Here is a 12,703-nt window from a genome sequence, read left to right as displayed (position 1 = left end):
GTCAGAATAGCTTGTACTGGTGTTGATTCTGATGATCACACTTGTTCGATTTACTTCTCTAAAACGGATAAAATAATGCATCGCTCTGTTGTCTCTGTTTTCTCTCTTTGCTGAACAGGTATGTGAGAAAAGACACGTCACGCCCATCTCTTTTCTCCCGCCAAAGAAGTTGCATTACGACTAGATCAGCTTGGAAAGACGGAAGAAAATGTCACAGACTGCTGACGAGGAGCCCGCCCCCACAGGGTGCCTTCACCACTGGTTTGCGATCAATCGAAGAAAGCAATACGACACAGATGAAACCAGCTACAGAACGCAATTACGTCGCTACCTTAGCACTTTCGACCTCACCCTCCTAGGAATTGGATCCATGTTCGGTGCTGGACTGTATATTTTGACTGGAGTTGTGGCGGCTAATTATTCAGGCCCCGCAGTCTTCTTATCGTATCTCATTGCGGGTTTAGTCTCCATTCTTGCGGGTCTCTGTTATGCTGAATTCTCGTGTCGTTTACCAAGGACAGGGTCTGCCTACTTGTTTACCTACGTCACAATTGGCGAGCTTTGGGCATTTCTTATTGGCTGGAATCTTGTACTAGAGTATGTTGCATCGGCCGCATCAGTTGGACGATCTTTCAGTGGATACATTGATGCCCTTACCAATGGATTTTATTCGAACTTTACGATCGAATATATCTTAGGCGGGAAACCCTGGAATGTCCCATTTTTTGCAGAATACCCTGACTTCCTCGGCGCTCTCTTTTGTTTTAGCGTGCTTTTGTTTGTCCTCCTCGGTGTTGGTACATCGTCGATTACTAATAATATCGTCCTTGCGTTCAATCTTATCGTAGTTTTGATAATCATCGGCCTTGGGGCGAAGTATGTCGATTTTGAAAATTGGAATTTAGAAGGTGGGTTTTTGCCGTTTGGTGTTAATGGCTTGATAACGGGCTCTGCCACCTGTTTTTATTCCTATGTAGGATTTGATGTCATAGCGATATCAAGTGAAGAGGCGTTGAATCCCAACCGTAGCATTCCAGTTGCAATGATTCTTTCGATTGTCATTGTAACAGTCCTTTATATGTTGCCTTCAGCTATACTGACGCTCATGGTGCCTTACTATGACATAAATTCTGCTTCGGCCTTCGCTCAGGCGTTCAGTATAGACGGAGTGATCTGGGCAAAGTGGGTTGTTGGAGTGGGAGCCATTAGCTCCACTTTCACTTGCCTTCTCACATCACTCTTCTGCCTTCCTCGGCTCGTCTATGCAATGGCTCAAGACGGTCTCCTCTTCAAATTTCTAGCCAGGGTGGACGAGCGGACCCAGGTCCCTATTATTGCTGGAATTGTCTTCGGTATTCTGACGTGTCTCCTTGCCATTTTCCTAACACTCACTGATCTCGTCAATTTCCTATCTATCGGAGTTCTTTGCGCATACGGCATTGCAGCAGGAGCAATAATTATCATTCGGTACAGACCTGAAGGCTATGGGATAAACATCCAGTTTTCCACTGAGGAACATTCGCCTGAAAACTCGGAGGTAAAACCAGAACTCTCCAGAGATACCGAGGATGGTCCTGTTATTAACGCCGACTCCGATGCTCTGGTTCCTACTCCGATCGGAGGTAGTCTTGACCCGCGCTATAGGGAGTGGCCAGTTCTTTGGCGGCTCGAACAGTTTAGGCCGGGACAGGTGGTGAAGATAGCCATGCTTGTTTGTGTCGTGTCAGGGATCAGCTCGCTAGCCACGATCATCTATGGGATCCATCTCGTCTGGGCTAAAAACGCCTGGGTTATAGGTTACATCGTCCTGAGTGCTGTGGTCAGTTTATTGTCCTTCTTGCTGATACCGCTTCACCGGCAGAATGATCCTGGAGATAAGTTCAAGGTAAGTACACTTGAACTACATCATTATCTTTGTCTATAGCCCTATCTCTCTCTAGCTCTCCTTGATAGAAATCTGATTGGAATGTTCCTTTCTCTTCTTTAGCGGACTTGTGATACCTAAGATTAATTTCAGGTTGAATCGAAACTTGTGAGAGGTTTATGTTTTACGTCAACGTCTATCATCAAGTTGTGTTGGTAATCAATTAAAAGATATCAAGCAGAATGACAAGACTGTTCTACAAGTAATATGATTAAGATATGACTGAAGAGCTTGTTTTTCTGAATATCTGACTTGCGTTTCTTAATGGTTGAAGACGTTGAAGTCACTTCATTGTTATAATTTGGAGGCACATTGATCTATAACAACTTGTAACTTAATGTTTGAATGGACTTATCAAGAAAAAAAAATACAGAGAAAACTCGACTGAGTCACCTCTTCAGCTCTGGCCCTGGCGAGCATGCATCCGTGACAGTGGCAGATGAATTGGAGACGTTACTGCCTTTATTGTTTAGACGTCGAGGACTTTCCCGAATCACTGATTTGTATGTTCGTGATGTTGGTCAAAGCTTGCATCGCAATCCCCCTCCTCTGTTGAGGGAAGGGGGTTTGACGTTTACAAAGGGCCCAGCACTGCTTCTTGGACTTCTTCTTTTTTCAAACCATCTGGTGTCCTTATAGAGGATGGCCACTTCTTCGTTATCAAGAAGAGTGAACATGGCTGATCCGGATCTGCGGTGCTGGTAGAAATGAAGGTGTTTGGCCTCGCGACTGGTTAAACAATGACAGGGGCATCTTGCGTACATCCATCATGGATGAATGCTCACCAGTCAGTCAGAGCTGAAGAAATGACTTGAATTAGTCAGGAAAATGTTCTCTTCGTGATTTCCGCAAATAAAACTAAGCCTGAGCAAACAGATTCAAGTACTTGTTAATATCGTACTACCTGGAAGAATTTAAATCTACAAAATACATCGATGACAAATTGATTGCTATATTTATTGATCGGTTACCTTAAAAAAAATCTCACATGTTGCTAATGTCGTTTCTTCCCAGGTTCCCTTCGTGCCAGCTGTACCCATTGTTAGCATGCTCTTGAATGGAACTCTAGCTCTGAAGCTGAGCTACATCACGTGGATTCGCTTTGTCGTTTGGATAACCATAGGTAATTTAAACATCTATGTTAAAAACAGTATTGTTCATGTATTGCTCTGTGCTCTTTTGTTATTTTTGGAGCCCTGATTGTCAGAATATTGGCGAAAAACCTTTTTTTTTCTCACTTTCGGATTTATGCACCTTCAGAAAAGAGAATCTTCGGAATGACAAAATGTTACCGGAAATATGATCGCCAGTGGGATTTAAGAGAAAGCAGGCATCGCTCAGTTGTAGCAGTTAAGGTAATGTCATTTTATCATAATACTGAGGTTACTATTACGTTTATGATTAGGAATTTGAACATTCATGGTCGAAGGTTGCTTACTCTGCAGGAATGGCTAAAAGTATGAACATTGTTATATAATTCAAAAGTATTTGCCTTATAGATTATATGGGTGATACAAAGGGTTTTTTTTTTTCATTCTGGCATTAATATTTCCCCTGTACTGGTGTGTTTGCGACTTTGCGTGCATAAAAGCTTTACTGAAATATTCCACACAAAAATGCCAGGACTTTCAAGCAGTCTCAGATTGAAGTGTATTTTGAGGTGTGTTAGTTAAAGAACAATTATAAGTTCACATTTGCTTCCTTCCGTCTATTTTTCTCAGGATTGGTGATTTACGCGCTATATGGGTATAATCACAGTAAGGAAGGACTGCGAACCAACCGGCCAGAGGAAACGGAATTAATCCATCAAAACAGTCCGTCATCAACCGACCAGAATTACGGCAGCACCGGTCAAGACAGGGAAGACATCTACGCACCCAATTAAGCACTATCGATTTGCTGCAGCCACGCAAAACGAGAATGATTAAAATAATGATAACAATTGACATTATAATAATTTACTGGGAGTACTCTTCACGATACTGTATGCAATACGAAGGCCCGATTAGCCTGTGTTCAATTCTGTTTCTTTTTGTCTTCACCGTGATGTTCGACCTTATTGACATGGAATTGGATGAGTTAATTAGACGTTTGAAGTACATGTAATCACAATCTAAAATAACATATTGAATAAGATTATACACATACAATGTACACACATATGTGCACAGATATGCAATACATGTATATGTACGAAGTATGTATGGACTATATTTTTTAATCGTTATGATTTTTAATCTATCATATCAATTTTCTTCTTGTTGCATTTCATTTCTTAGATGAATGCGACTGACATTTCACAACCATCAAAGATTTCAAAAATTGTTGGCTGATTTTTTTAATCTCACTTTATATTTTATCTGTTTGATATGAATGCTACGTGGGTTTTGTTGCAATGTTTTGCTGCAGTGCCATCCTCGCTCAAATAATGTAATCCCATGTTCTGATCTTAAATCGCACTACCTTTTAAGCTGAGTTATTATATATGCGACTTCAAAAATTCTCAGTATTCTAGGATTATAAATATCTATATCAAGTCTTCCGTCTGCAAGAAAACTCTTATCCAGAAAGGGAATCTTAGCATACAACATCATTAATGTATACTAGTTATCGGGTGATATTTTGATTCTAGTCATGGGTGCTTTTGTGGATATGATGCAATGATCTTTATGTTTTGTTTCTTTTCTGGTATCACAAGAATCACAGGGAAATGGTAGGAACTCTTCGAATTTATATGACAATTATGTTATTATGCTGTTTTGTCTGGAGCCTGTGAGATCTGTAAAGGGACTGACTGGTGATGCTTATGGTACTGAAATGGGATTTGAAGTTGCGAGGGTGTGTAATGAAAATTTTAATGTCGTAATTTACAAATAAGAATCATTTACTAATATGGCTGATCAGTACTGTGATATAAAAGATAATTGTCATGATATGGGGTGATGAATTGCTTATCACTTTGTTGGTGAGTTGGTATTATTGAAACCATGGTTTAAACCATGGACAATTTGTATGGAGCGCCAAGTGTCGCATGGCCTATTTCGTTACGAAATTTAATAGTCATTTCGTCGACAAATTGACCATTGCGTTGACGAAATGTTCATTTCGTCAACGAAATAATCATTCGTCGACGAAATGTTGTCATTTCGTTACAAATTATCATTTTATCGACGAAATGACTGATTTCGGAGCGAAATAGGTCATGCAACACTTGGAGCTCGATACAAATTGTCCATGGTTTAAATCATGTTTAAATTGTATCACCTTCGTGAATTCGGGCCTAATAGTTTTGTTGCCCCTTGCCATTGTAGAACTGTTTAGGCTAGTTGCTATACCCTTCCCTAGTGTGGTAGTGTAATAATGATTATCATAGAGATTCTGGTATCGTTTCTGTACCTTATATTTTGTGTATACGTCGTGACTTTTTTTTTGGCCAATCCTGTAATTTTGCAGCATTTTCCTGCTATTTCAAACTAATACGCCGTTTTATGACGTTCAGGGGAAGATGAAGATTTGTTAGACATTCATATTGGACAAAGATGCGTGCATACATCCATACATAGATGTAAATACAGATTTAACAAAAGAAGAGGTCCCACGAATTTCCACCCAGTTGTTGGTGCTGACCAAGCTGAAAAGGAATACGAGGTAATTCTCATTGATTCTGATGACGAAACCATCATATGAAAAGAAGTATGCACTTAGCGACAAGAAAACACTTTTTTTCTGATAGGGTGTAGGACCTAATTCTTAGTTCATTCTCCGATCTTGCAATTGCGCTAGGAGTAAGGTCGTGTTGCCACAATACACCAAAAACTATCTAAAATTTTCTTCCCTTTCATTTTCTGCAACTTTGTGACTATAACACATAGAACATGTAGAATGTCCCGGTAAATCGTTAACTCCCACCATAGAAACTTTATGTAATGCTAATCAAATAGAATGTGCACGCGTATCGTGCCTAAATATCATTCAGATTTACACAAACAATAAGCAATTTCATTGTAGTGTACGCAAATGTGTGGGGGTTTTTTAGCAGTCAAATGTATTAATATAAAGAATAACTCTTGACGGTACTGATACTCACATGGGACTTGTTTGAAAGTTATTGTCAATCATTCTGTTCTCGTTGCCACTTCAAGGTAATTTGTCGCTTCACTCTGTTGGCAAGAATGTGGCGACAGATCCTTGGTCAGCCATTTCGCGATGCAGGTATTAATAGTCCATAGTTGTCTTTGAAAGCCTCGATAATAATTTTACATCCGTCCTCACTGGTGATGGAAGCGTACTGGAGGATGGGGGAACTATTGTTCATGTATTGGCTGTCAATTAAGTCAGTTCTGAGAAATAATGTAGTCTGTCAACATAAATTTTATATGAGAGTGAACTGAAATAAAGTGAAATACAACACAGAACAGATGTAAGTGTTAGCGTTGATTCTATAGACCATGGAGTTTGATAGGTAAGTGTCTCTATGGATAGAAGGATTTACCGAAGCATTCAATTGATAACAAAGTTACGGTTAGATAAATTTGATTTACGATTAACGAATAACATTTCGCACTGTTTCAAACTGATCGGCGTACTTTGTATTTCAATCAGTGAGTTGTTGAGTTTGACATGATATGTTTGAGGGACCAAAAGGGAATATAAATCTCCTTTTTATGCGATCGGGGTTTTTTTTATTGAAATCCATTGCTCAAAGTGTTTGAAGCATAACGCAAGACTGACTGGGAAATCCTGTAGTAAGCCGACTGTTAACGTTGTTTGAAATACAAGGACGAGGTTGTAATTCGTTGCATTTTCAAAATTAATGATTATAAACAATATGTTTGAGCATTAAAGATAGAAATTGTACTTTGAATATGACAGGAAGAGTCTGTATTTCACTAGAGTGCTTCACCGTGAGATGCCATTTTGTAGGCGTGAAGAAAAAAAAAGACAATGTTTTCTATTTAGTGAAGTTACGGTATTAGTTCATGTGTCATTTCCATGCCTTGCCACAGAGCATTCATAAAAACATAATGGAAAGCAATTAAATTCTTGCTGGTATCTTTATGTTTCCCTTGCATAATTACAACATATGACATTTAAAAGAAATATTTTCGCAATGCGTGGCGTGATCTAATATGCTTGATATCTTTTTATTGTCCTTTTTTTAATGATACACTATTACTCAAGTATAACAATATTATGTTTTCATAACAAACTGATATTCATCTACGACATCAAGGTATTCATTGAGAACTCTAATAGTAGCATAAAGGAAAAGGCAAGAAATGACGAAATAAGAAATAAACGATTTTCTTTGAGGTTAGTTGCAATTTAGTCATTGTTAGTAATAGTGAATAACCATAATTATTGTTAAGCAGTCAAAATTCATCGAAAAAAAACATAAAATCATTACCAATTACCTACGGTCTTTATTTACAAAGCATAAGAGTGCAATGAGTAGAATCAAAATGTATGATTGATATGTGGAAGTGTAATGGACCACGCAGAAGGAGGAAACTAGTAAAAAGTTGGAGTATGGATACGATGTTTAAGGAAAAGTAATGCATGGTTTTAAGAAGAAATTACACTAGACTTAGCAAGAATTTTTACAGCGTTTAAGGAAATATTATTGAGGGTTTAAAAAAGAGATTAAGCTGGTTTCAAGAAGAATTAATACGGGTTTAAGTAGACATGACACAACACTTACACAAGGGAGAAATAATACATTGTTTAATGAAAGTGACACAGAGTCTAAAGAAAAATTACACATAAGGGTGTACAGAGAAATGATACAGGGTTTACGTGATTCAGGTTTTAAGGAGAAATGATTATGGGATTCGCGGAGAAATTACACAAGTTCAAATAGAAAATCATACAGGGTTTAATGAGATTAATGAAGAGAGGTGTAAGAAAGGTGATGCAGAGTTTAAGGAGAAATTATACCGTTCCTATTGAGAAATGATACAGGGTTCCAGAAAATTGATACAGGGTTTAAAATGGAATGATACAGTTTCTACTGAGAGAAGATATACGGTCTAAGGAGAATTGTGTATGGTTTAAAAAGAATTGTATAGGATTTAAGGAGAAATATTGGTCTAAGGAGTAATTACACGTATTTAAAGTAGAAATGATGCAGGGTCTATATGGCTTATGAAGAAATCAAACAGGGTTCCAATAAAATCCTACCGTTAGATTTGTGACTCCTTCATCATTCAACTGCTTTTATTCCTCATGAAACATTTTCTGGTCAGATTTCTCTGAAAAATATCTAATCTCAAAGAGTGTAGGCCTATGGACAAGGTTTGATACCCCGGCCATGTCGATCTAACATCTTACCGACACAAACAACAGTGAACAACACAAAAAGTCTAAATAGCTCATTGAATAGAGCGTGGGGCGGAATCATCTCACAGGTTACTTCATCATGGCGATCAATTAACAGTTTTCCCTGATAAGCCAAGTCTGAAATATTTTGTTTTTCAAACGAAGCACGCCATAGTTAAACTGTAAAAGCTCATTCTTTCTTTAACAATACAGAGTGCTTGCGTGAGAAATGTGCAAGGTTTTGTGAGGAAATGACGAGTTTGAATAATTGTGTCATCTTAGTCTTTCTGTTCTTGAATATTGAAATCGGTTCACCTAATCTTACTCTTCTTATCGACTTGAATGTGGTGTGTATTATTGCATTATATGATTTCTTCCCACTTAATACTCTGCTTGATTTCTATTCAACAAGTTGCCTACAGTTGTCTGTAGTTGCAACTCTCACGCTTTCACCTTGCTTGCCTCAAATAAAGCGAGCGATGTGGAATATCAAATCAGATACAGGGCACGGATGACATCGCTCAATCTCCATATTTCATGCAACCTTACAATATGCACGTTTCAAATCTTCTACACATTCATTTTTTGTTATGATTCCAAAAACCTGAAACTGTCAATATGTTCCTTCAAACTACATTGTCTTTTGAGAGTAAGCCTACACATAATAAATCAAACATTAGTCAAGAAAAATAATGTGGCAGCATGCAGTGTGACGAGAGGATGCAAGAATTATTCAACTATCAACTGAAATTGTGAAGATTCTTTGTGCAGGGTGATAGACGGGAGGCGAGTTTTTCCATGGTAATATCAGCTCATCCCTGTAATGATCCAATCGGAGCAATACATAAAGATATACTTTTTGATTCTCATCTATTTTGCCTTCAGTCTCTTGTGTTTGCTGGCCTCCTTCCAAGCCTCATTCCTTACAATCCTCGACCTCAGCCAGTTTTTTTTTCATTAAAATTTTTATGTCAGCAGTCAGCACAAATGAGCCTATCAGAACATAATTAAGACTTTTGAATTTCTTATAGGAGCAATGCAAGCATTCTTCCCATACCACCAGTAGGTAACTTCTTTTCTTTCCATTATGGTGAAGCTTTGTTCACACGGTTGATTAAATAACTGACTCACTATATGTTCCAGGGCGAACCCGAAAAGGGTCAAAATGTGAATTACCCAGCTGCAACCTTTTTAAACCTGAATGTCCTTTAGGACAATGACAACCGGAAGACAACTCCACCCAGTATGCGGTTGCCGGGTCATCTCCAACATGTATTACACTTATTGATATCCATATACAACCAAAGCGCTAAAAGCACATGCACCACTTGTAAATGCATTTCGAAGAATGTATACATTTTACATTATTTTTTGTAAGGTAGAGATCATCACAAATATTCCTTTAGAGTTGCATAAAGATATCGATTTGCTTAAAATTTATCTAAGCTTTGTTTTCATAGATTTTCATAACGAATCAATCGCACACTTTTAAGATATTTGATTTTTGCCTTTCACTTTCATTCAATTCAATAAGAATTTTATTCCATTTTTCGACGAGAGCATAGACATTTCACCATTTTGGTGACGGAAAAGAATAATCCCAAATTAAATTCAAACACAATCTTCAGATTGTTTTTATTTCCGAAAAAAAAAGATCAAAATCAATTTGACCCTGTGATATAAGCTTTACCTTCTTACCAACATTTGCTCCCCCTTTTAGCCACTTTTCAAGTTAGATTTCCAATTTCCCAATACAAATTATACAAATACATGTATTTGTATCATGTGTTGTTAAAATTGGAAATCTGACTTTAAAAGTGGCTAAAAGTGGCAGCAGTAGAACCGTATGGCAGCACTTACATTAAAAAGAAAATCGCCTGTAGAGGGCGTTTCCAGATTCTTGAGTTCTTGTGAACTAATTTTGCCCTTTTGTGGAAACGTGTCTCGATGAAAGGATGTGTGGGAGGATATTATATTTCATTACAAACATAGTATTGTACAGTAGGCCCTATGCTTTGAGCCACCAGTATGAAAAGCATCTACTGATATTACACGGTTAGACAACGCAGTGCTGTGGCTACGAAGAAAGGTAACTTTCCGCCATATTATATACCTTTTTTTGTTGTTACCGGCGGTAAGACTTAGCATTAAACTTGATATGTCAGGGAGTAAAAGGAGACATTAAAAGATTTGCATGTGGATTAATATCATTTCAAGACATTGCATTTTACAGCTCCATGCATGTAAAAATTTAGTAGTATACATTCCTAAACAAGTAATTGAGGGGTTTATCAAAGGAGCACGTGGTCGTCTGTTTATGTGTGTGATGGTGTACGTTATGATGAATAATATTTATTGTATGTGTGTGTGTGTGTGTGTGTGTGTGTGTGTGTGTGTGTGTGTGTGTAGGAAGCTCATTGTTTTAGTGACTTTACTATTGAATGACAGTCAGACTGTTAGATAGGACTGGTGGTTGGGATTTTTTGTGTGTGTGACTCGTGTTTTGCGCAAAATGACAAGTCTTGTGTGGTTGTCCTGTGAAGCCGTCAGTATTATAGAGTATAGATTATACACGTGATACAACGTGTGATCATTACCGTTAGGGCGAAGACGGTCAACAAGTAATTCCCACGGTTCGCTACGTTAATAGATGAAAACAAAGTAACGACGTTTTACAAAGTTCCATCAAAGACATGAAATACATTTGCAAGGGAAACATTTGGGCATCGAACTGCAGCTCCTTTTTTGCATTAAATAAACAAACGAAAAAACAAACAAACAAACAAACCTCCCAACAATCAAACATTTTCAGAGGGTTCATCTCAGGATTTCGTTCCGATGAGAGGGGGCTACACCTTGAACATCCCTCCCCCCCACAAACAAGCAACCAACATAAACACACATTGTCAGAATGACTTAGTAGATTTTCATGTTTTATTAGTCAAATTTTCAAAGTAAAACGAAGATGTGCTGCAGAAATTGAGCCTGATTTAAAGACTATAGAGCTGCTGTAGCAGGTGAAGTCACGTTATACCGTGACGCGTGATTGCTTAATGACAAAGGCACAGTCAGGGCTGCATTGCGGTTTGTTTCACAGTTTTTAACCACGGAAATCTAGATGTAACGTTTTACACAGATGTTCTTAGCTGTTTGTCAGAGTCTTTCCGTGGGCACGAGAGCCGATCCTGTTCTCTGCAGTTTTGTTGCATTCTTGGTGAGTACCGACTGATTTTTTTTAAGCGTCCAGTTTAGGTCACAATTATCACGTGACTCTCGTTGCAGACGAACCGAAACAAAAGAGGAAAAAATAAGAACTAAAGATTCAAAATTCTATTCAATAAAGGCATTTCAAAACAAAACATTGAGTAAATTGGCTGTGCTCGGTGCTTCGCCATCGCGGGATGGGGGCACTTTGGGTGAAAGAGCTCACCAAGAAGATAGGTACCAGTTGAGCTTAATACCTCCCTGGTCTATGGGGGCAGTCTATGGTAATCATAGATTGTGAGCAACGCGTGTGTAGGTCTACTGCTCCTTCATGAAGACGTAATAAAAGGTAGCCGGAAGACCCAGTTTCCCTGATCTAATCAAATTCTCAGAGACGCTTTGTGACAATTTTTGTCGAAAGTGTTCGGGTATTTTTTTTATATAATATACATTGTGTACTTCACGCATAATCATATTACTTTCCTTTCAGGATTCAAGCTCCGTATCTTGCGAAGGAAAGCTACTACAAGGTATGGACACGAGAGTACAAGTTATCAGGGTGCGTATATAAAAACTTCCAAGAGCCACGTTTGACTGTCTTTACTGGAGCTTTGCTTTAATTTGATGTGATATTCCAATAAGTTTGCTGTCATTTCAAGAGAGAATATTTTGTGTTTTTAAAGAGGCTATGACATCACCTCATCTGACCTTAACATTATTATCAATATTGACGAGGATTGATCTGAAAACTGTTAAAGTTTTGTTTGTTTGTTTGTTTGATTCATTTTCCATCTGAGAAGATGGCTGGATAGCCAATATTCAGCTACGTTAAGCTGGTTTTCCATGGGGTCCAGTTGGGTGTGAGGTGGGACCACTTCACCGGGTTAAACACCCTGCTCTTTGTGATGAATGAATGAAGCGGGATATTTTACGTGCATGAGTTGTTACTCTCTCATACAAGTGCCATCTTAAGGCTGCATTCACATAGAAGTATTCGGTATTCGCTACTCGCTATTCGCTATTCGCTATTCGGGCACCGAGTACACCATCACCCGCACCGTCAACTCATCATCCCATGCAGTGAGGATTTCTTCCTCCTACATCCCAGCAAATCTTATTAACAATTTCTAAACTGCATCAGAATGTCAGTCTACATGCTTATTTTTGATAAAGGGCAAATCCAGACCAAAAGTGTCATTATTTCATAAACGAGAGACGGTATACGCTGCAAGAAAATCGAACAAGCTCGATTCCCAC

General features: G+C 38.3%; 1 protein-coding gene across 1 annotated transcript; it reads left to right on the top strand.

The window, feature by feature from the left end:
- The first annotated feature begins 208 nt into the window (after positions 1-208).
- On the top strand, positions 209-3,809 carry LOC139735972 (cationic amino acid transporter 4-like). The gene is made up of 3 exons (XM_071646726.1): positions 209-1,885; positions 2,939-3,047; positions 3,646-3,809. The coding sequence occupies exons 1-3, from the start codon at positions 209-211 to the stop codon at positions 3,807-3,809; spliced, it is 1,950 nt and encodes a 649-aa protein (XP_071502827.1).
- The last annotated feature ends 8,894 nt before the right edge of the window (positions 3,810-12,703 follow it).

Source organism: Diadema antillarum, unplaced genomic scaffold (assembly GCF_040938485.1).
Source record: "Diadema antillarum isolate AM-2024a unplaced genomic scaffold, OU_Dant_1.0 seq00000616_RagTag, whole genome shotgun sequence".
In the NCBI taxonomy this organism is placed as follows: Eukaryota; Metazoa; Echinodermata; class Echinoidea; order Diadematoida; family Diadematidae; genus Diadema; species Diadema antillarum.
Note: the sequence above shows the minus strand (reverse complement) of the source record. Positions and strands in the feature narration are given on the sequence as shown.

Coding starts and splice junctions, on each gene's coding strand:
- LOC139735972 (XM_071646726.1), top strand. CDS start 209: ATGTCACAGACTGCTGACGAGGAGCCCGCCCCCACAGGGTGCCTTCAC. Junction 1,886..2,938: donor ATCCTGGAGATAAGTTCAAG/GTAAGTACACTT, acceptor GTTTCTTCCCAG/GTTCCCTTCGTGCCAGCTGT. Junction 3,048..3,645: donor TGTCGTTTGGATAACCATAG/GTAATTTAAACA, acceptor TATTTTTCTCAG/GATTGGTGATTTACGCGCTA.